General features: G+C 44.1%; 1 protein-coding gene and 1 pseudogene across 4 annotated transcripts in view; one reads left to right on the top strand and one right to left on the bottom strand.

The window, feature by feature from the left end:
• AK7 (adenylate kinase 7) overlaps window positions 1-21,085 on the bottom strand; it is a 54,197-nt gene extending 33,112 nt beyond the window's left edge. For 3 of the 4 annotated variants that reach the window (XM_024759356.1, XM_024759375.1, XM_024759366.1), the window contains exons 1-5: window positions 20,939-21,060; window positions 17,976-18,164; window positions 12,743-12,851; window positions 5,824-5,918; window positions 1,282-1,392 (exon numbers count right to left, since the gene is read on the bottom strand). In XM_024759356.1, the coding sequence (XP_024615124.1) occupies window positions 1,282-1,392; window positions 5,824-5,918; window positions 12,743-12,851; window positions 17,976-18,164; window positions 20,939-21,043 (609 nt within the window). In that variant the 5' untranslated portion in view covers window positions 21,044-21,060. Of the gene's footprint in view, window positions 1-1,281; window positions 1,393-5,823; window positions 5,919-12,742; window positions 12,852-17,975; window positions 18,165-20,938 lie in introns of all 4 variants that reach the window. The other variant, XM_024759350.1, reaches the window with a different exon arrangement.
• On the top strand, window positions 14,846-15,173 carry LOC112409351 (60S acidic ribosomal protein P1 pseudogene; annotated as a pseudogene).
• Window positions 21,086-23,065: the final 1,980 nt, after the last annotated feature.

Raw genomic sequence — 23,065 nt, 5'->3', positions numbered from 1 at the left:
CAGTGGATGGAACCTTTAGAGGTTTAAGGGTTCTGTATAAATTCTACCTAAGTTAAATGAGGATGATGATGATAGCACTTAATTCACAGAATTGTGAGGATTACATATGAGATATAGGAGGATTACATGAGGTACTGTAAGTAATACATCTGGTGCAGTGCCTGGTACATGGTAAGCAAGCCCTCAATAATTTTTAGTTGTTACTACTTATTCATCACCAGGGCATTCCTGTCATCTATCTTGATTAAAGAGAAATAAAACAATTTTATAATATATGGATTTCAAAATGATAACTTTTGCTGCTACAGAAGGCTAATAAGCTATTCTTTTTGTTTACGTGAACTTCCCAGCTAGAGGTGTGTCAGTAATCAGTGACACGGATGTGTCAGGATCAACTCTACTGAATGACGGAGTTTTGGAGTCAGGAGAAAATAAGAACAAAACCCACAGGCTTTGGTATCTGATGGATCCAGGTTTGAATCCCAGCTCTGCTCTTTCCCACAGTGTCTGCATCTGTGAAATGGGAATAATTATGTATGTACACGAGACAGTTGCTGCAAGGAGTAGATCAGGCGAGGCTAACAGTGCTCAGCAAATGCTAGCTATGCGACCTTGAGCGAGTTACTTAACCTCTGGAAGTTTCCGTCTCCTTGTTTGTAAGATGAAGTTTATTTTTATTTATTTATTTAGGCTGCTCGGCTTGTGGGATTTTAGTTCCCTGACCAGGGATTGAACCCGGGCCCTCAGCAGTGAAAGCGCTGAGTCCTAATCACTGGACCAGCAGGGAATTCCTTGTAAGATGAGGTTTATATGCACTTTTCAGAGCTGCTGTAAGAAACTAATGAGATAGGGCTTCCCTGGTGGCGTAAAAAAAAAAAAAAAAAAAAAAGAAACTAATGAGATAGAGTCTGGAAGAACGGAAAATGTGGTTCCCTCTTCCCCATTCCCACTCTCAGCTTTTTGACTCTTCTGGACCAAGGGACTCTTTGGACCTACAGACCCCTTAGGAGATGAGGGCTTGAGCTCTGATGGGGACTCCATACAAGGCTTCCATCTTAGGGGGCTGGAAAAGAACGTGGGGCAGGACCTGGGACAGTGCCTCTTGGGGGAGCCTGAAGCTTGGAGCTCTGCGGGCATAAGGACGTGGGAACTAAATACTGACGTGGGGAGCGAGCTGACATGGTACACATAGAGTATGTGGAACAGTCCTGACCATGTGCATTGTAAGCTGCTTCCAAAAGAGCTTTTCTTACCCTAAAGGTTCTACTATTCGAGACTTACCTTTTTCCCAAGCTTGAGAACCAATTTTTCAGCATTTATGTGGTCCAGAAAATTAGGATGGTGCTTTCTTCTTCGATAATCCTCTTCAGTAAATGGAATCTCAGAATCACCCTATGAGAGAGGAAAGGCCAGACTCCATGTGTTAGAGCTAAGGAAACTGCTAAGCCCACAGATGCTAGGGAGACTATGTTCCTTTAAGCTCAAATAAAGCATTCTAAAAACTACTGCTTATTTTTATAGTGATTTAATTTTCTTGAAAATGCTTTAGCTAGCCAGATTCTATCATTTAAACTTAATTTAAACAAAATAAAAAATTTAAATATCTTCTTTTATTTTGTTGAGACAGTGACATGTTGTCACTGTGATTCCATAAAGGCATTAAAAAACCCATTTCTTAATAGCTCTTGCGATGTGTGTAGTTTCTTTTTTTTTTAATGTGTCTTTAAAAAAATGTTTTTAGTTCTTTTATTTATTTATAATTAAGTAATTAATTTATTTTTGGCTGTGTTGGGTCTTCCTTGTTGCACGCGGGCTTTCTCTAGTTGCGGAGAGAGGGGGCTACTCTTCGCTGTGGTGCGCGGGCTTCTCATTGCGGTGGCTTCTCTTGTTGCGGAGCATGGGCTCTAGGTGCTCGGGCTTCAGCAGTTGTGGCACACAGGCTTAGCTGCTCCGCGGCATGTGGGATCTTCCAGAACCAGGGTTCGATCCCGTGTCCCCTGCATTGGCAGGCGGATTATTAACCACTGTGCCACCAGGGAAGCCCTCATTTTTTAAACCTAAATTATGTGTGTTTTTTCTCTTTTCCACATTGCCTCTTCCCCTAAAATTCATCCCACATTAATGAGAACATACCATGTGCAAGTTTCTGTCTCAGGCCTTAAAAGCTGTCTTCATCGGATAAGATATCAGTTTGCGGGCTTCCCTGGTGGCGCAGTGGTTAAGAATCCGCCTGCCAATGCAGGGAACACGGGTTCGTGCCCCAGTCCGGGAAGATCCCACATGCCGCGGAGTGGCTGGGCCCGTGAGCCGTGGCTGCTGAGCCTGCGCGTCCGGAGCCTGTGCTCCGCAAGCGGAGAGGCCACAGCAGTGAGAGGCCCGCGTACCAAAAAAATAAAAAGATATCAGTTTGCCCTAAGAATCAGGAAAGAGAAAGAAAAATATATCCCTGTACTGAGCTGTTCATCACTCAGTCTCTCCGCAACTCACCCTGCTGTACACTCCTCCCATGGAAGAACAATTAAATAAAAACTTCCTGGAGAATCAAAGGGAGAAACTGAGATCCATGATACAGAGTGATTTCCCCCAAATCCATCCAGATTTAGAGGTCCTATTTGGAGTAGGATTTCTAAAATATACAGTCCAGTCAGGAGCCTTTCAATCACATCACATTGGTATAAGTTAAATAACCAGCCCAAAGCATCTGAGTCCAGGGCTTACATGAAATTAATCAGAGAGGCAGAGGAAACACAAGGATGAGGACCCTGAGGTAGAACAATCATTGCAGATTTGAGAAATGGGAAGAAGGGCTGAAATGACTGGAGCCAAGCTGGGGATTGGTAGAGGAGGAGGTAGGTAATGCCAGGGGACTTCCCTGGTGGTGCAGTGTTTAAGACTCCACGCTCCCAATGCAGGGGGCCCGGGTTCGATCCCTGGTCAGGGAACTAGATCCCTCATGCCACAACTAAAGATCCCACGTGCCGCAACTAAGACCCAGCACAGCCAAATAAATAAATAAATATTTAAAATAAAAACCTTTAAAAAAAAAAAAGGGTAGGCAATGCCAGGTTGCCAGGGTTTGTGGACCATGTAAAGGAGTTTAGATTCATTCTAGGAGCGTAGAAGGGTCTTAAGCACTTTAAGCAGGACTATAACACAATGTGAATTATATTTTATTTTACTTATTTATTTGGCTGTGTTGGGTCTTTCTCTAGTTGCGGTGAGCGGGGGCTACTCTTCGCTGAGGTGCATGGGCTTCTCACTGTGGTGGCTTCTCCCGTTGTGGAGCACGGGCTCCAGGCACGCGGGTTTCAGCAGTTGCGGTGCATGGGCTCAGTAGTTGCAGCACGCGGGCTCTAGGGAGTGCGGACTTCAGTAGTTGTGGCGCACAGGCTTAGTTGCTCCATGGCATGTGGGATCTGCCCGGACCAGGGAAAGAACCCATGTCCCCTGATTTAGCAGGCAGACTCTTAACCACTGCGCCACCAGGGAAATCCCTGAATTATATTTTAACAAGATCACTTAAGCTGTTTGTTGGAGATTGGACTGGAAGGAGGCAATGGGTCATTTGAATTAATTAGGATTTTTTCCCCTGGAGCTGGGGATAGAGACTTCCTTCCCTGGGTCTCATGGGCAGCGTGGACACCTGAACAAATCAGGACTCTGATGGGAAGACAGGAGGATGGCTATTTGACCGGAAAACAGCAGCATCTACCCCAATCGTATTCACTTTTCTCTTTTGAGTTGCATTATGAAGTCATGACTTTTCACAAGCTCAGCTGACTTCAGTGAACCATGAAGTATCAGTCAGGGTCCTAGCATGAAATGGCACACTCAATGTGGGTAATTTGAGGAAGGTTTAATAATAGGACTATTTACAAAGATGTGGGCAGGTATAGGGAAATCACATACCCTGGAGTCAGTAACAGGGTGCTCTGGACCACTCGAAGGTCCCAGAGTATAGAGGGCGCAAGCGATAATTAGGACCTGGGGGTGAGCAGTGTGGGGAGGGCTGCCTGGCAGGAGCAGTGACTTTGGTTGAAGGACTCAGCCGGCCAGTAGCAACTGGGCAGAAAGGAGTTGGAGGGGTAGTACCGTGACCTCACTCTTTTCATTTTCCCCATCCTTCACTGGCGCTTCCCACTGGCCAAACCCAATGGGAAGCAGAGGGCAAGGTTGCTTGCCAATCTAGACGCGAGGTCAGGGCTGGGTGATCACCCCTGCCTCTAGAAGTGGGTACGTGATCCCAGGTCTGGCCAATCAGAGCTCTACATTTCCCTGGCCACAGTGACTGGTTTAGAGTTTGGCCTGTGACCTAAGACCTGGAAAAACAGCATATTCCAGTGCTGGGTTGTGACATGGTCAAAATGGAAAAGACACTCGAAGTTCTAGGGATGTAAGCCTGGGAGCTCCTGGGGGCCAGAAGGAGGGGACAGCTTACCTGAGAATGAAGCCTACTCAGAGAGGAAAAGAAGCAGGTGAATAGAGAAAAAGAGTAGGTTATTTCTGAGAACACTCTTTAAGCCTCTAGATCCAGCTGTGCCTGAAGTCCATTATTGGACTTACCAGTTATATGAGTCAATTAATCCCCATTTTGCTTAAGTCAGTACAAGTTAGTTTATAACTGAAGGAGTGATGACGATCAATCAGGCCAGCAAAATGACCGTCCAGTCAAATGGCCAATGATTGTTCTGTAGCAGACACTTACTAGAATCTTTGAGGGATACAACTTCAACAGGAATAAAATGACTGGCCTCCTCTTTGAGATGATAGCAACCAAACGGAGTAGTAGGTGGGAGAGCTTTATAAGAAAAGGACGGGAAACCTCTGGTCCCTGCCCTCAAAGACCTCCCAGTCCACTGAGGGAGAGATAATTAAACAAACAGCCTTTGATGCAATAAGTATGATAAATCCCTAAATATTTCCTTATTATAAATAACGTATTCCATTGAGTCTAACACGTGCATTTTTTTTTTCACATTTTAACATCTCTGAAATTAGAATGTGTCTTGTCGTCAATGGTTTATCACAATGTAGTCAGCCAAGAAGCATCCGCGCTGTCCTCGCTGGAGCCTGGGTCACCTTCAGGTCACCTTGAGCACATACTGTCATCCTTAAACTGAGTTAGGTACTATGCATTTTGGTCTAATTGCCTTTTGCAGATGTCTTTAAAAAGATTAGAGTGTGACTCAGCACTGAGATGAAAAGATAGTTCATAGGCACACAGGCACTGGGGCAGAGAAGCAAATGGAAATCTGGTCTCAGGGGAGAAAATAAGCAATACTAGAAGAATGACTCTGAATCCATATTTTTTGCAAAATAATAACCATGAGCTTTATAGGAAACTACCTAGAGATAAATGACATGACTCAGGTTTTATACTAAGTTATTGTGTGAAAACAGACAGAATGCAGGTGTGATTCAGAGAAACTGGGCTCTGAGTTTGAAGAAGTTTGGGGAATACTATAACCACCGTATTTTGCTTATATTTTCCCTTTTAAGGTATGCACAGGAATGTATATGACAAAGATACGGGTCTAAACAAGTCTAAACGAGAGGGCTTTCAATACATTTAAAATAAAAAGTGATAAGCATTGTTATACTTGACTAGGTGGCATTTTCTTCTTTTTTCTAAGGGGCATGTAAAACAATGTGGCCCCTTAGAATGCAGTGTTCTTTGAACCTGTGAACTCTGCAGAGTGTTTATTACGGGGTAGGGTTCAGGAGTGTAAGAATACACCATCCACTGTAGAAAGCTCTCGCGTGCAGATTACAAGGAATCGGGGGTGAAATGTTGCATAAAAGAAAAGCCAGCACACTACTTACTGGGTCCAGGGGTTTGGACCGCGCCCAGGTCATCACCGTGGACACTAAAATAAACATCTTCCGCTTTTGGAAATGGCTGATTTCTTCATTCAGGGCTGTAGGGCCAAAAAGCCAAGCAGTTACTTGGATCCATTTAGAATGTGTTTTAAAATCATGTGTACTTTTAATTACCAGCGGGACTTGAAGTGACTCCTCTTTCAAAGGAGTGGCTTTACACCGGGGGGCATCCCCTCTGATGCTTCCCTGCCCCCTCCCCATCTTTGTCCCTGGCTGCCCCCCTCCAGCCACCCGACCTCTTCAGAGCCCAGCTCAAATCTTCAGCCCCTTCCTATTTCCTGGCCTGCAGCGGTGTGCTTTCACTTTTGGGGAGGGCTCGTGATACTGGTAATAGCTGACACGGATGGGAACAGTTCTGGGCTTTATCGAATTCTCACCATCAGGGGATAGGTACTCTCATCTCTGTTTCTACCTTCTAAGGGAGCTGAGGCACAGTTTGCCCAGGATCACGGAGTGAGGTGGTGGTATAGAGTCCGATCCAGGAAGCCTGGTTGCCCGGCCTGTGGCTTCCCCACTATGCACCCCCTCCAGCTGCATGGAGAATGGAGTGGGAGGCCCCAAATCAGAAACCAAGGCCCTCTTTTTTTTTTTAACCATTAAAAAAAATTAAAGCATAGCTAATTTACAATGTTGTGTTAGCTTCAGGTGTACAGAAAAGTGATTCAGTTATATCCATCTATATCTATATCTAATATATTCTTTTTCAGATTCTTTTCCATTGTAGGTTATTACAAGACCTTGAATATAGTTCCCTGTGCCATACAGTAAATCCTTGTTCTTTATCTAGTTTATATATAGTAGTGTGTATATGCTAATCCCAAACTCCTAATTTATCTCCTTACCTTCCCCCCTCTGGTAACCATAAGTTTGTTTTCTATGTCTGTGAGCCTATTTCCAGTCTGTAAATAAGTTCATTTACATGATTTTTTTCCATTCCACATATAAGTGATATCATGTGATATTTGTCTTTCTCTGTCTGACTTACTTCACTTAGTACGATCATCTCTAGGTCCATCCATGTTGCTGCAAAAGGCATGATTTCATTCTTTTTTATGGGCAAGACCCTCTCATGATTTCACATAAAGCAGTGCTATTTAGCTTAAGTGCTTGCAGAAGGAAGTAATTCCCTCCCCCTCCACCCCGCCTGGCTGGGGGAGAGCAGCTTATGTGTTGGGGGCTGTGGGCTGTGTGTGGAGGGAGGGCTTTGGTAACACCCCGATGCTTGATTACGAACCATCTGTAGAGACGGGAATTTAGAATAGTGGTGGCCTGGACCTGGGAGTGTTTGGTTTCCAAAGGGTTTGTCATTCCCCGGGAGGGCTCCCCACACATTTAAGCACTGAATCTCCTTGAATACTTTCTGGCATGTGATTCCACTAAAATATTTTTCATAATGTATAATTTTCCAGGAAAAAACAAAAACTAAAGTGAGATATACTTAAATTGTCAGAGGATCTAAGCGACACAGTAGTCATGGTAAATTTTAGTCTCATGAGCTGATTTCTCGAACAACAAGGAAAACAATAAAATACTGATATCCTGAATCTAATAAACTCATGGAATCCAACCGTAAGGTGAGAGAGTATTATTGAATTAAGTCTAGGAACACTATGTCCACAGACCTACTAGAGAATGGACTTGAGGACATGGGGAGGGGGAAGGGTAAGCTGGAACGAAGTGAGAGAGTGGCATGGACATATATATACACTACCAGACGTGAAATAGATAGCTAGTGGGAAGCAGCCACATAGCACAGGGAGATCAGCTCGGGGCTTTGTGACCACCCAGAGGGGTGGGATAGGGAGGGTGGGAGGGAGGGAGACTCAAGAGGGAGGAGATATGGGGATACATGTATATGTATAGCTGGTTCACTTTGATATAAAGCAGAAACTAACACACCAGTGTAAAGCAATTATACTCCAGTAAAGATTTAAAAAAAAAAAAAAAAGAACACTATGTCCACATATTAATCCCAATGAAATGTTAACTTTAGTTTCTATTTTTATTCTATTAACAAAAACCGCCTCTTCAATTTAATTTTGTTCTTTACCCTTCCTGCTCTGCTGTGCCTCAGACTGGCCTATTTTGTGAATGCTTGGCACACTTAGAGGTCTTCTAACTGGGTTATCCTTTTTTATTTGTGATCATTTGAATGGGTCTAAAACGATCTGCTTGTTCACTTGTGAACGAGCAGCACATTTTATCCATATATACAAACGTTTTCTTGCATTTCTTATATTTCATTTCTTTCTCCAGTTTTGCCTTCCTTTGATAGTATTTGTGAAAGGCAAGGTAGAAGAATTCTTTTATATTAAAATGTTTGAAAATCGTTCAATAAAACATCATTAAGAAGTAATACATATCCACTGTAAAAACAAAAACAGAAAACTCCCCAAATCTCAGAAAGTACCTGAGGTAAAGTGAGAAAGTTCCCTCTACTATTCTCTCTATAGCCCCACCCACCCCATGTCCTCCCCACTCACCCAGTCCCCCATGACTGACCAAGGGCTATACTTTCTTACAGACACAAACACTTCGTATCCCAAAAAAGAGGTAACCCATTTAAAAGTTTTTCACCAAATAGAGAATAAAATTGTCTTAGGAAGCAATATAGAACATACTCTAGATTTTAAAGCTCATGAAAGGAAATGCAGTATCAAAGTTTGAGAACTACTATGTTCCCTTGATGATTAGTGGGAGACATCCTATTAGGTGCTGAAGCTCATCTGTCATAGCAGGAACTCAGTGGTTAATGTCTAAAGTTCATAATCAGAGGACATCAGTGCAGGCATTTTTGTGTATTAAAAGGAACAAGTGGGTTAAATGAGGTTCCTTTTTTGTTTGTTTGTTTGTTTGTTTGTTTGTTTTTGCGGTACGCGGGCCTCTCACCGCTGCGGCCTCTCCCGCTGCAGAGCACAGGCTCCGGATGCACAGGCCCAGCGGACATGGCCCACGGGCTCAGCCGCTCCGTGGCATGTGGGATCCTCCCGGACCGGGGCACAGACCCCCAAACACTGCGCCACCAGGGAAGCCCAAGGTTCCTTTTGAACAGTAGAGGTGGGATGGAAAAGAAATGCAGGGAATTGTTGCTTTTTATTCTAAATCCTACTGTGCTTTTTAACTTTCAAAACATGTCCAGGTTTTATTTCAGAAAAAAAAATTAAAATGTAAAGAAAATTGTGAGTATACATTATATAGAAAAAAATCAATTTCCAAAGACTGGCACAAAATAAGAACTCAATAAACATTAGGTCTGATTATTATTTTAGGTGGTGAAATTATCTTAGAACGTGCAATTACACATCATTTGTAATATTTGCAAAGGGATAAAAATGTGGAGAGTAGGCGTTTAAAAAGCTCTGTTTCAAAAGATAACACATTGTTCATGTTATTGATTTGTCTCTTACTGAATGAAACTTAGGCCCACAGGGATAAATGAGAAATCAAACATTGTAAGCTCCTGAGGACTCCAGCACATCCACAGAGAGTACTTTTTCATCATGATTTCTCTGAATATGGTACAGACATTACTGAGGCTTCATTCCATTTCTCTGAACATGAGCCAAAATATAGCTTTGCTATTGGTCTTATTCAGGGGTTGGCAATGTACCGCTTGTTTTTGTAAATAGAGTTTTATTGGAACCCAGCCCATTCATTTACATATTGTCTATAGTTGCTTTCTTGCTACAACAGCAGAGGAGTTGGCTTGAAAAGCTAAACATATTTACTATCTGGCCTTTAACAGAGAAAGTTTGCTGACGCCTGAACTAATCTGCCAAAAACCAACATACTGAAGTGTAAAAAATACTGCAAAGTAAGGTGCTTGTGTCTTTTTGGCTGCCTCCTAGCCTAGAACGGTAATTCAAATAAGCTGATTTGCTCTCTCCTTTGATCTGGACTTAATAAGGAGATGAATCACAAAGCACCAAATTGCTAAACATCATCTTGTCCCTTAGAGTTCATTACCTTTTTCAATGCATTTAAAATATGAAAGTGTTCTCTGTGACCCCTTCCTGACCCTTGCTATTGGGGAACACTTGTTGAACTGAATCAAATCCTCACAGTTAGAAATAATTCCTTTTCTCCTGGGGTTTCCCGGGTGGCGCAGTGGTTAAGAATCCGCCTGCCAGTGCAGGGGACACAGGTTCAAGCCCTGGTCTGGGAAGATCCCACATGCTGCAGAGCGACTAAGCCCGTGTGCCACAACTACTGAAGCCCGCGTGCCTAGAGCCCGTGCTCTGCAACAAGAGAAGCCACTGCAATGAGAAGCCCACGCACCGCAACGAAGAGCAGCCCCCGCTCGCTGCAACTAGAGAAAAGCCACCGTGCAGCAACAAAGACCCAACACAGCCAAAAATAAAAAAAAATTTTAAGCTAAATAATTCCTCTCCTCCTAAAGTCACATCCATCTTGTGATAGCTTTTGTGTCAACATGTCATTCTCTGCCCTGCATGAAAGTTTCTCCCGAGTCCCTTAGCTCTCTTGTGGGCCTACAAGAGCCTTGAGGGTATCATTTTTTTTTAAATTTGTCTTTGTATCTCCCCAATACGTTCAACCCCACCTCCTTAAGCCATGCCTGTGGAATGAATAAAGGTTGAATTTTGAAAGTTAATGTTTCATTTCTTTCAATGATTAAAAATATTCTATACTTTGGACACATAAATCAATGGAACAGAATAGAGAGCCCAGAAATAAATCCATGCACTTACGGTCAGTTAATCTATGACAAAGGAGGCAATAAAAGACAGTCTCTTCAATAAATGGTGTTGGGAAAACTGGACAGCTACATGTAAAAGAATGAATTTAGAACATTCTCTGACATCATATACAAAAATAAACTCAAAATGGATTAAAGATCTAAATGTAAGACCAGAAACCATAAAACTCCTAGAGGAAAACATAGGCGGAACACTCTTTGACATAAATTGTAGCAGTATATTTTTGGATCTCTCTCCTGAAGCAAAGGAAATAAAAGCAAAAATAAACAAATGGGACCTAATTAAATTTAAAAGCTCTTGCACAACAAAGGAAAACACTGACAAAATGAAAAGACAACCTACTGAATGGGAGAAAATATTTGCAAATGATATAAATGATAGGGGGTTAATATCCAACATATATAAACAGCTCATGCAACCCAACATCAAAAAAACAAACGACCCAGATTAAAAAATGGGCAGAAGAACTAAGTAGACATCTTTCCAAAGAAGACATACAGATGGCCAACAGGCACATGACAAGATGCTCAACATGGCTAATCATCAGGGAGAGGCAAATCAAAACCACAGAGATACCACCTCACAACTGTCAGAATGGCCATCATCAAAAAGACAACAAACAACAAGTGCTGGCGAAGATGTGGAGAAAAGGGAACCCTCATGCACTGTTGGTGGGAATGCACATTGGTGCAGCCATTGTGGAAAACAGTATGGCAGTTTCTCAAAAAACCAAAAACAGAACTACCATATGACCCAGCAGCTCCACTCTTGGGTCTATATCTAAAAAAACGAAAACACTAATTCCAAAAGATACATGTACCCCAATGTTCCTAGCAGCATTATTTATAATTGGCAAGATATGGAAGCAACCTAAGGTCCATCAACAGATGAATGGATACAGAAAAATTGGTGAATATATATACAATGGAATACTACTCAGCTATAAAAAAGAATGAAATTTTGCCATTTGCAACAACATGGATGGACATATTATGCCAAGTAAAATAAGTCAGAGAAGGACAAACACTGTATGATATTACTAAAGAATACAACAAACTAGTGACTATAACGAAACAGAAGCAGACTCACAGATATAGAGAGCAAGTAGTGGTTACCAGTGGGGAGAGGGAAGGGGGAGGGGCTTCACGCGGTAGAGGATTAAGAGGTACAAACTATTAGGTATAAAATAAGCTACAAGGATATGATGTACAACACAGGGAACAGGCAGTATTTTACAACAACTATAAACGGAGTATAACCTTTAAACATTTTGAATCACTGTATTGTACACCTATAACTTATAATATCGTACATTAACTATATTTCAATTTACAAATTCTATTCTTCGGAAGCTCCTGTTGCTAAATTAATTAAACAACGAAGCCATTAGATTGAGGTGGTCCTAATAGCTTAGCAGCATAAATAAGCAAACCCAAACCTAAGAACAGCTAATCACAAACAGTCAACTAGGCTCTCCCAAATAAGGGAAACACTTAAGTTACAGCCAGTCAAATAACTGCTTTTCTCTATAAAAGTCTTGTCCCTAGCTGCTGTTGGTGGAGCTCCTAACCACTTCCAACATGAATCGGATTGTTTTTTGTTTTATCTGCACCACGTGGCTTGCAGGGATCTTAGTTCCCGGACCACGGATAGAACCCAGGTCCTCCGCTGTGAAAAGCTCAGAGTCCTAACCACTGGACCGCCAGGGAATTCCCAATATGAATTGATTTTTGTTCATATAAACTCTTCTTTTTTTATATATAATAAGAAACACTGTCAAATGCAGTAAACATCAACTTTATTTTTATGTATTAATTTATTTTGGCCACCCTGCACATTATGTGGGATGTGGGATCTTTTTTCCCCAACCAGGGATGGAACCCATGCCCGCTGCTGGAAGCACAAAATCCTAACCACTGGTCCACCAGGGAAGTCCCTCACATAAACTCTTACATATTTTCATATGCCTCCCTTTATGCTTTAATGCTATCCACAGGTGTATCCACTAGTCTGATTTCACTTCCTGTTTTAGGTGAATTTCAGATCAGTTCTTCCACGGTCCTAATTTGCCTAGTGTTCCTGAGATGACTCTTAGGTAAAGTAAAAAGTCCCGTCCCTGGAGATCAAGGGTGCATCTCACTGACCAGAGACTGCCCAGATGGCTTCCTCCACTTGCTGGGGGTTCTCAGTGATGTTATAAATGATAACATCACACTCCAGCAGGTGCATGAGAAGGTCTTCTCGAGAGATAGCCTGAAAAAGAAAGTTGACAGTCATTTGTTGCAAGAAGCGAACAAAGTAACCTTAATATTTAGATGGGAGTGACAATTTCCAAATGAGATATGTTGCCTGGATAGTCCCACAGGAAACATTCGCAGAAGGATTTTTTTATTTAAAATGAAATTTTGGTTCTCTTCTGTGTGTAGTTTTCAAGTAACAAAGTTTATGTAAATAGCCCGGAACAGATGAATAAGAAAATTGCATAATGATCTTAGGTACTATTTCTGCATGCTGTTTAAACCCCGATTCAGGAGGAAAGAATTAGAACCCACTGGAAGAAAATGTGTGAGGCATTTAAAACAAACTCAAGCTCTATGCAAGTTTCTTTGAGCAACTATAGATCATGAATCACTCGGAAGTGCTGATAAGTGATTAATATGGATTATTTCAGAATCCTCAAAATGGAATTGATCTGGTCTCATTCGAGATGTAAGGTACCTTATTACAGTTGACAGCAGGGAGTATTTTAAAAAAAAACAGAAACTTTTAATGGTTAAAAATACCAAGTTCTTATATGGGATGAAAGTAACTTTGGTGATCATTGTGTCCAAAGGAAAACACGCACACTTGGTAAATCATGATTGGAATGATTGAGGATGAAACAGGCACGTTTTCAAGAGAATGGTCATCCTGACCAGATATTGAGTGACCATGATTGTGCATTCATTTGTTCCCCCAGTAAATATTTGTGGGCCCTCATTTTCACCCCAAGGGGAAAGGCAAAATAAATAATGTATGATTGTTGATACTACAGATTGTGTGTGTGTGTGTGTGTTGTTGGCAAAATTTTAACAAATAACGAGGGTCTAATGTGGACGAGGGTGCAACTAAGCACATATGAAGCCTTTGTACAAATTAGAAAAAGAAAACCTGCTCTTGGTGGAAAAATTATAAGGCACCCAGTCTGGGACACACTGTAGCCAGCAGAACACATCACTTTTCAGCCCCTACCCATGCCCATAGCTGGGCATCCTTGTGCAGTGTGCAACTTGTACAGCCCTACATGGCAGCCCCCAATGTAGAAAGGGCTATCATAGAAGCACATTTGAGGTTTAATGGACTAGGTGAAGTATGGGACTATGGCTTGTAGGAGTTGACATTTGAGCTGGGTTGAAAGGGTGAATACAAGCTCACTCAGCAGAGCCTGGGAAGTTCACAGACTAGCAGGCCATTTGCTGAGCCAGGCAAAAGCGCCTTTGACAACCTGGACCAGCCTAATGTTTTTCCATCCTCCATTCTCTCTTATCTTTCATACCACTCTTGCTTCTTCCCCTTGGCTGCCCACAACCCAAGCTCTAGCTATACCAATGCTTTCTATTCCAAAGCACACCATACACTTTGCCAGGTGCCCCCTTGTGTGTCATTTCCTTGTTCCTTTATCTGCATGGAAAGCTCTATTCAGCCCTGGAGGTTCAGCCTCAGTCCCAGCAACACCAGTAGAGCCCAAGCTCCCAAAGGAGGGCCAGCTGCGCAGAATCTCCCGATCAGAGGAGCTTAGGGGGCCTTGCTCTGTGTGGCAGGGAAGAGTCTGAAGCTCCATTTGCCTGGCTCTATAGATAAGACTGAGAATTCACACTGCCCTTTTCAGAGTGCTCTGGACGCGGCTGTGCGCACACCTCTGTCATCATGTCACTGTCCTGCTCTGGAGCCACTAGTTGACATTGCAGAGTTCCTGCTAGGCTGTGAGCTCCGTGTTTTTCTGTGGGTCTTCAAAGTGCTCAATACTCATTCACTGAATCAAATTCAGGTATAAAGAGTGATCAGTGATGGAGATCTGAAGCAACGCAAATAGCCAGGAGAATGGAAAGGAGGCATTCTTTCAAGAGCGATTAAAGACACGAGTTGAGGCCTCCCTTCCTTCAGCTGCCGCTAAGGTGTTCCGTCCTTCCAAGGAAGCTAAGGCCGTGTTGGGGAGAGGCCCTCACTCTATCTATCTGGCAGCCCCCGCCTAGCACTGGCCCCGCACCATGGCCTCCGTCTCGGAGCTCGCCTGCATCTACTCGGCCCTCATCCCACATGACGATGAGGTGATGGTCACAGAGGACAAGATCTATGCTCTCATTAAAGGAGCCGGTGTAAATGTTGAACCTTTCTGGCCAGGATTGTTTGCAAAGGCTTTGGCCAAGGTCAGCACACAGGGAGCCTCATCTGCGTGCAGGGGCTGGTGGAGCTGCCCCAGCAGGAGGTCCTGCCTCTTCCACCGCTGCTGCCCCCGCTGAGGAGAAGAAAGTAGACGCAAAGAAAGAAGAACCTGAAGAGTCTGATGATGACAGGGACTTTGGTCTTTTTGACTAAACCTCTTTAGTAACATGTTCAATAAGAAGCTGAGCTCTTTAATTTGAGGTCAGCGAGGAGGCACTCTGTGCTCTGGAAAAAACTGGCAGAACAGGACTTCAGACAGACGTTTTCAGGAGAAATTATTATGAACCCAATATCGTGTGTCTTCTCATACCCAGAAAAGCACCAAAGTCATGACTGGAGAGATCTGCTCCTTGTGACTAGCACCGACCTTTTGCTGAGACGTGTACTTGATTGCACGTGGCCCCTTCACCCAAACCATATGCATACTGACGCCCCACACCCCAACGTCTTTGGAGCAGTTCCTCAGAGCTCTCTGAGAGACTGTCTCCCAGGCTATAGCCCTCAGTAAACCCCAAATAAAACTGAACCCACAGCACTCGCAGTGTGTGTGTGTGTATGTGTGTGTGTGTGTGTGTGTGTGTGTTTTCCAGTCTATAGTGGGAAGCCAAGAGCCCACAGCAATACCAGGCTTGCAGCTGTGATGGGGGCAAGTGCGTGATGAATGGCGTAAAGGACACTCTTGGTTGTCTACAAACATCCATCTCCTTTTCTTCTTTCCCAACAGAACCCCAATTTTGTGCAGATACGCCCCTTCTCAGCCTGTGGGAAATTAACTCCACCTTCTAGCTTAAGGGATGGGCCTTACTGACCTCAGGGTGAGTGATTGGTTCAGAAATCAGCACGTGTCTCAACTCAAGACACTGAGATTCAAGGAGATACCTGCGGGGTGCTGCTGGAATGTTCACCCTCCTTCTTCTGAGAACTTCTGGAAGTTCTCTTCAACAGTGTTGCTGCGTTTGTGTGCAAAGCCCTGGAATGTTGCCGCCTTGCTGCCAACCTGAGGATGAAGTCCCCCCCAGAGGAAGACAGAGCCCAGGAAAGGGCAGGAAAAGCAGCTGCAGCCCCTGGGTCATGCCAGGCCTGAAGCAGGTGCTTCCTTGAGACCACCAGCCACATAAGCTGATGAATTCCTTATTGGCTACTGATTTGCATTGCCTTTTTTTTTTTTTTTTCCTATTACTTGCAGCCCCAAACAGCCTAAACTGATAACAGACAGCAAGGCCCTTAATACAAATTAGGGCAGAGTAGTGGGGTTTTTTTTTTTTTTGCGGTACACGGGCCTCTCACTGTTGTGGCCTCTCCCGTTGCAGAGCACAGGCTCCGGATGCGCAGGCTCAGCGGCCATGGCTCATGGGCCCAGCCGCTCCGCGGCATGTGGGATCTTCCCAGACCGGGGCGCGAACCCGCGTCCCCTGCATCGGCAGGCGGACTCTCAACCGCTGCGCCACCAGGGAAGCCCCAGAGCAGAGTAGTTTTGTAGAGGAGTGTGAGAGACTTCATCCTGGGTAAATTGATATAGAAGTGCTGCAGGACATCTCAGGGAGTGGACTAGGAAGCAGTTGGATGTGCAGGTTGGTCAACAGGGCTGGAGAAGAATTTGAAAGGCGTTGGCTTGTACAGGGGAGCTGGAGCTATAGGACTGAATAAGATTTAGAAAGGATGCCTATTAGGAGAAGGGAGGGAGCTCTGAGAAAAACTGCATTTGAAGGGAAGGAGTCGATGCGTAAGGGCAGTCTGCCAGCGGCTGCTGCTGGGAAGCAGGGAAGAGAGGCCCTTGGTAATAAGGGGCTGGCTGGTGACAATGGCCAGGGCATCTCCTGTGAAGGGGTGGGGGCTGGAGAGTGCAGGAGTGAGGCCTGCAAAGGTGGCTGAGCCCTCTCTCAAGTTCAGTGGTGGCAGGGGCCATGGGCAGAGAAAGAGGCAGGGAGGCCAAAGTAAGAGTGTATGTGTGTGTGTGTGTGTGTGTGTGTGTGTTTCCAGTGAGAAAGATGTGAGCATACGTGGAGGTGGAAAGAAAGAAGTCAGTGGTGAGTGAAGATCCAGAAGAGGGTAAAAGGGGGTAAGTGGTAAAGAAAGTTCCCAAAGATGGTAGGAGGGCACTCATTCATTCATTGACAAATACTTATTGAGGGCCAGTGCTGTCCGTCACCGTGCAAGGATACACATGAGAATAAATGGGGTGCTGTCTCTACTCTCAAGGAACAGATACTAATAGTGTGACCCACAATAGACAGATAATAACAATGGAGTGAGAAAAGTATAAGAATCTAGGCAGGTAGAGAGCTCAGAATCTAAACTGGGAGTGGGGAATCATGAAGGGCTTCCTGGAGGAGAAGACAACCCAAATTAAATCGTGAAGGATGAATAGGGCTGGTTGGAGGAGGGAAGAGGGAAGGCTATTCCAGGGTACAGCATGTGCAAATCTGTCTCCTAGGATCTAGAGGGCTGCAGGCAGGGTGATGGGAGGAATTAGGCTGGGAGGGTCACCCTTCTTGCAGGTATTTAAGCCCTTGGATGAGGACTGTGTAGAATTTGTCCTGTGAAGGCAGCAGTATTTCTCAGTAAGACAGCAATATAATGGTGTTATCCTTGAGTGGCTGATTACCACAGGAGATTGCGCCGGCCATGGCCCAGAGCCATGTTGGGGTGATGCAGGGCAGAATACATTTTAAATACAGGGCAGAGAACCTTATGAGTCTGAAAGTCCAAATGAGATCCATACTTTCTAAGAATATCTCATTTAAGTTCTTGGCTGCAGGCAAGACTTGAAAGTGGAGAGACAAGGGTTGTTAATTTCCGTCGCGGGAGGAAGACCTGCCCTCACCTCTGTCCTCAACTTCCCCACCGTCTCACGTTGGCAGGAGAGAGGAGACAAGGAGCAAACACATTGGCAGGGCATCGGAGCAGGGGGTGGCCCTCCCCTTCACCCCCTCTCAGCAGTCCCTCTGGACTTACATAGTAGGTCTCCACGGCAAAGTTGGGGCAGGGGGTTTCGAGCGTGGAAAGCGTGCCCACTATCTGGAACGTGCCTTCCTTCAGGTTGGCTGAGGAGGCTCCTGGCACGGCTGATTTATCTTCATCGTGATTTTCCTCCTCTTCGGTAATTTCTTCAAGCGAAGCCCCGACGACAGAGTTAGAGAGAAACTGCAAGCAAACAGGAATTTCCTGAATACTAAGAACGGCGGAGAGTAAGGCCAGTCAATGAATGACGATTCTAAAACCTGAGCTTTACTGAAGGCTCGCTAGCGGTGCCACTCATGCTTTGTACACTGGTATCTCATTGAAATTGGTTTAATTCCCGCAACGACACAGTGAAATGTCTATTCACTATTATGACTCCACATTTCGTAGGCGAGGAACTCAGGCTCGGAGAGCTTAAAAGCTCGTTAAGGGTATTATCCTTCCCTAGCATCAGGCAGAGCTGGGCTAAATTCATAATGGTCGTTTTGTCTAACAGATAGGTAGAAATGTAATGCGATCAGCTTAGGTAACTTAAATTTGCTAGTACCACATTAACAGAAGGAGAAAGAGACAGGTGAAGTTAACTTAGGTAAAGTTTAAATTTTTAAAAATTTAGGTAACGTTTTGTTTAACTCAATATATCCAAAACATTATCAGTTTAACATGTCATCAATATAAACATTATTGAGATATTATATATTGTTTTCTTTTCCCATAGTAAGTGTTTGAAATTTGATGTGCATTTTCCACTAACAGTGCATCTCCATCTGGACTAGACACTTTTAAACGTTCCACAACCACATGGGACCAGTGGCTATGAATAACGAAATAGAATGAGGTTGGCAAAGTTTCTTTTTTTTGTTTTACAAAAGCTGTCTTTGTGAGTTGTTTATGCAATGCTCATGGGTTTCATATATAAAGAGAAATAATTTTAATTTATATATTAGACATATAATTTAATAGTTTAAACGTGTAAATAATCATGACGATATCACTCCTTGGGAGTAAAAACACAACAGAATGCCCCACCCCCTTTATTTTGATAAAAAAGCAGTCCAAGTTAATAGACAAGGTGTCAGGTTCAATCTCTTATTGGAATCTATTTTTTCCAAGTATGCCATATATATTTTCATTTACCTCTCAAACACACATATTCAATTTTATTATCCCGTTTCACAGATGAGGAGATTGAGGCCCAGCAATAAGTAATTTGCCCAAGATCGCATAGGTAGGGAGGGGTGAAGTTGGAGCTTCTGATAATGACACCCCGGCTGCACAGGTGCCCCACCCTGACACACTACCCAGAGACCAGGGGAGAAGGGGCTGTGGTGGCATTGCCCAGCTAGGCCTGAGGACAAGAGACATGGTTTCCACGTTTTTTTAGATGCTTTATATTTCTACTCCCATATTGCTTAGTGCAGACAATAGCAACTACTTGGAATTTGAGAAAGTCAAGTCCTGGTTTGTTAAGGAATGACTGGAAATTCTGTTATTGATAAGCTTTGGAAAAAATCTCTCCCAACGAAAAGTTTTATTGTAAAAATATTATGCTGTAAAAAACAATCAGAGATCAAAAGGGGATAAAGTAAAAAGTTAAATTCTCTTCCCTCCCTCCCTCCTAATTTCAATCATGACACGTCCCTTTTTAAGTACTCCAATATGGCTATCAATGGATTTAGAACATAAACCAAATCCCCGACCAAAGCCCCACAAGATCTGGGCCTTTGGGCTCGACTCTGCTTTGCTAATTTACACAATAAATATCGATGAACTGCTGACCACGTGTGAGGCACTGTTTAGTTGCTGAGCTGGGCCACATTTTGACTTTCACAGGCCCTTTCCTCCAAAAGTATATTAAAAATGATACTTTACGACTGTATATCTATAATGACACACTATCTTTGACTCTAAAATTTAATTTGCTTCCTTCCTATTTTAAAAGAAATTATAACATTTGTGCGGGCTCCAAAACCACATGGGTCCTGGGCATGGTGCCTGCTGTCCCCTGGAGCCCCTGGTTCACTGCAGCCTCACCACTCTGTCCTCTGCAACTTTTGCCTTTGCCGTGCCCTCTGGGAACTATTTCCTCGGGCTGGACCCTCATCTTGTGTGTGTCAGATTAAATGTCACCTTTCAAGAGAGCTCTTTCATGCAACTCTATAGAAAGCAGCTGCGCTCTTCCCCAGTCCACCTCTTCTATTCTCTTTCCTTCAGAGTACTTATCACCTATTGAAATATCTTGTTTATTCTAGTAATTATTTATTGTCTGTCTCCTTCCAGAGGGGCAGGGTCTTCAAGGGTCAAAACCTTTTTTGGTCTTATTTACTGTGCCAGCCTTTTAGTAGGAGCTCATGAATGAGTGACTCCCATCCTCCAGAGGTGATAACGGTTAAGTGTCTTGTGTATCCTTTGAGACGTTTTTCTGTATTTAGGTTGTCTATCTATCTTCTCTATATTTGTATCTATCTTTTTGAAAGACACAAGTAAGTTCATACTACTCCTGTCTTTTTAATGCTTTGCTATTGCATGCCATTGCATTTAGTTTTGGACTTCTTTTTCCGTCAGTTGCCTGATACAGACGAGTTGGCGGGAATGGAAAGTGAACCCGGTTAGGAGGTCGGAGACCTGGCCCCTATGTCCAGGTCCTGCCCCCAACTCGCTAAGTGATCTCGGGCAAGCCCCTTTCTGCCTCGAAGCCTCAGTTTCCTCTTATTAACAGGGGAGGAACCCCGGCTGGAACGGAGATCTCCAAACACCTGGGCTTCCAGGTGGGGCGCTTGTCTAGCCTGGGTGCAGACTGGGGAGCAGGGGGCATTGGCCGTGCCCAGGACGAGGGAGGGTCCCTTAGGGGAGGCCCTGATAGCGCCCGGTGGTGCAGGCCCTCGCTGGGTTCCGGGGCTGAGGCGGGGGACTGGAAGTTGGGGGCTGGGGTTCTCCTGTGATCCACCGCCGCTCACCTTCCCGATGTTTCTGCTGCTGTATGAGTCCAGCAGGTTTATAAACACCCTCTGGATCCGGATAACTTTCTCCGTCCGGGCAGCAACTTCCTCTTCTTCAGCCATGGTGGGAGCCTCGCTGGTTGCTAAGGAGAAAGCGTCCCTTTGGTTGCCAAGGAGTGGAGCCACGGCCCTAGGACCGCGGGGCCAGGCTGCCCTCCGGGGCTGGGGCTAGGGCGCGGGGCGGGGCATTCCCGGGGGGGCGGGGCCTCCGGTTTCCTGCGCCTGGAGGGCTCTCCCCGCCCAGGGCGCCAGGCAGGCCTGCGTCCCCGCCCGAGGCCCACTCTCCCCTGCTTCACGCCGGGGGCCCTCGGGCAGGGAGCGTCCTCCGTCCCTTTCCGCTCTTTCATTCGGTACTCCGGAAACACGTCCCAGTGTCCACCTGACACGGAGCACTAAAAATACTGATGAATCTGAGGAAAAGGTAAAACCTCAAGCCTAGGCTTCCCCTGAAATGTTGGAGTGAATTAACGTGCCCCTATGGGGCGGTCTGACCAGGAGGGCGTGACATCCTCTACTGCAAAGAAGGGCTGTTGCCATGGAGTTTCGGGGTCATGGTGTGGTCCCCACTGTGCTGCCAGTCGCTGCTTGGTCCACTGGGCTCAACTGGTTTAGCAGTTCCAGGGCTGGGGTGGGATTTGTGCTGGGGATTCACCCCCATTCACAAAGGGATAGAATTTAGACTTTGCCCTTTCCAAATCAGGTTAGACACGCAGTTGCCGAGATAAACCGACAAATTAAAAGATGCCATTCGATTTGTCTTATCACAGAACCACAAAGGTCACGGTGGACTAGATACATATATCCTGTTATCTTAGAATAGTAAATATTTTTGTGCTTTAAACATTAACTTGTTGAATGTAAATATTTAACACATGGATTGACTGTGTACCTTTTTTTTTTTTTTTTTTTTTTTTTTTTTAAAATTGTTTCCTTTTTTTTTTTTTTTTTTTTTTTTTTTTTTTTTTTTTTAAATACTGATTGCCTCAGAAATTGGAGATGACCAGGGAGCTCCAGACAACCTGGAGGTTCTGGGCACTCAGGCATTTGGGAGACTAGGCTTTGACTTCCAGCTCTGCAGCCATTTGTGGGAGACTGGGGCCAACCTTTTAACTTTACCCAAGCTGTTAAACTGGCTGTAAAACAGGGGTGAAACCACCAACCTAACAGGGCGGTCAGGATCAAACAAGATATATGAAAGCACCTTCTGAAGTGGTCTCCGAAAGTGAAATTGCTTTTTTTCTGCAACGCTGAAGCACACTTCTACCAATGGGAGTTTTTCATTCCTTTTTTCGTCCCCACCCCGACTCCCTTTCCTTTTATACATGTCTCATTGAAACTTCTGTTTTGATAAAGTAACACTTTGAAATTTTGCAGACTTAATTTGGGAACAGCTTGCTGACAGCAACATTCTTTTTTTTTAGTATCAACAAGAAAGTGCTGTCAATTTAAATGTAAAAATACTCATGTAAGACCAGTACAAAACTTGATGGAATAAGTACTCTTCAGCATTCTTTCAAAACGTCCATATCAAATATTCTAGAGTTCACTAGTTGCCTCATTTCCGGATTTTCAGTTTGACCCTACTGACACGCAGTTAAGCAGGTAAGTACTTTTATTCAACCGGTCATGCTACTTTAACTCATTTTTGTTTCATTCTTGTTTACATTACTGATAACATGTAAATGAGCTAGTTACAAGGGGATGGCTTCCAGAGAATTTTGTATCATATTGGTAGGTTAGGAAAGCAGATTCTATTGATCAATTCTGTTATGCCAACTAAGGGATCTTTCTTCTCTTATTCCTTTCCTCTTTAAAATTTTTTTTTTATATTTCAGTTTTCATTGAAGTATAGTTGATTTACAATGCTGTGTTAGTTTCAGGTGTACAGCAGAGTGATTCAGTTACATATATAGGTTATTATGAGATATTGAGTGTAGTTCCCTGTTCCTCTTTCAAAATCAGCTTTCATGTAACCACAAAGTTCAGGGGATGCTTTTATTGACACATAAGGGGATGGCTGGTGGAGTCAGAAGACTTGGGTTCTGACCGTACCCTCGGGCTCACAGGTGGGCTGCTGAGCAAGTG

This window comes from Neophocaena asiaeorientalis, unplaced genomic scaffold, assembly GCF_003031525.2.
Source record: "Neophocaena asiaeorientalis asiaeorientalis breed wild unplaced genomic scaffold, Neophocaena_asiaeorientalis_V1.1 scaffold476, whole genome shotgun sequence".
In the NCBI taxonomy this organism is placed as follows: Eukaryota; Metazoa; Chordata; class Mammalia; order Artiodactyla; family Phocoenidae; genus Neophocaena; species Neophocaena asiaeorientalis.
This window is presented reverse-complemented; position numbering and strand designations above follow the sequence as displayed.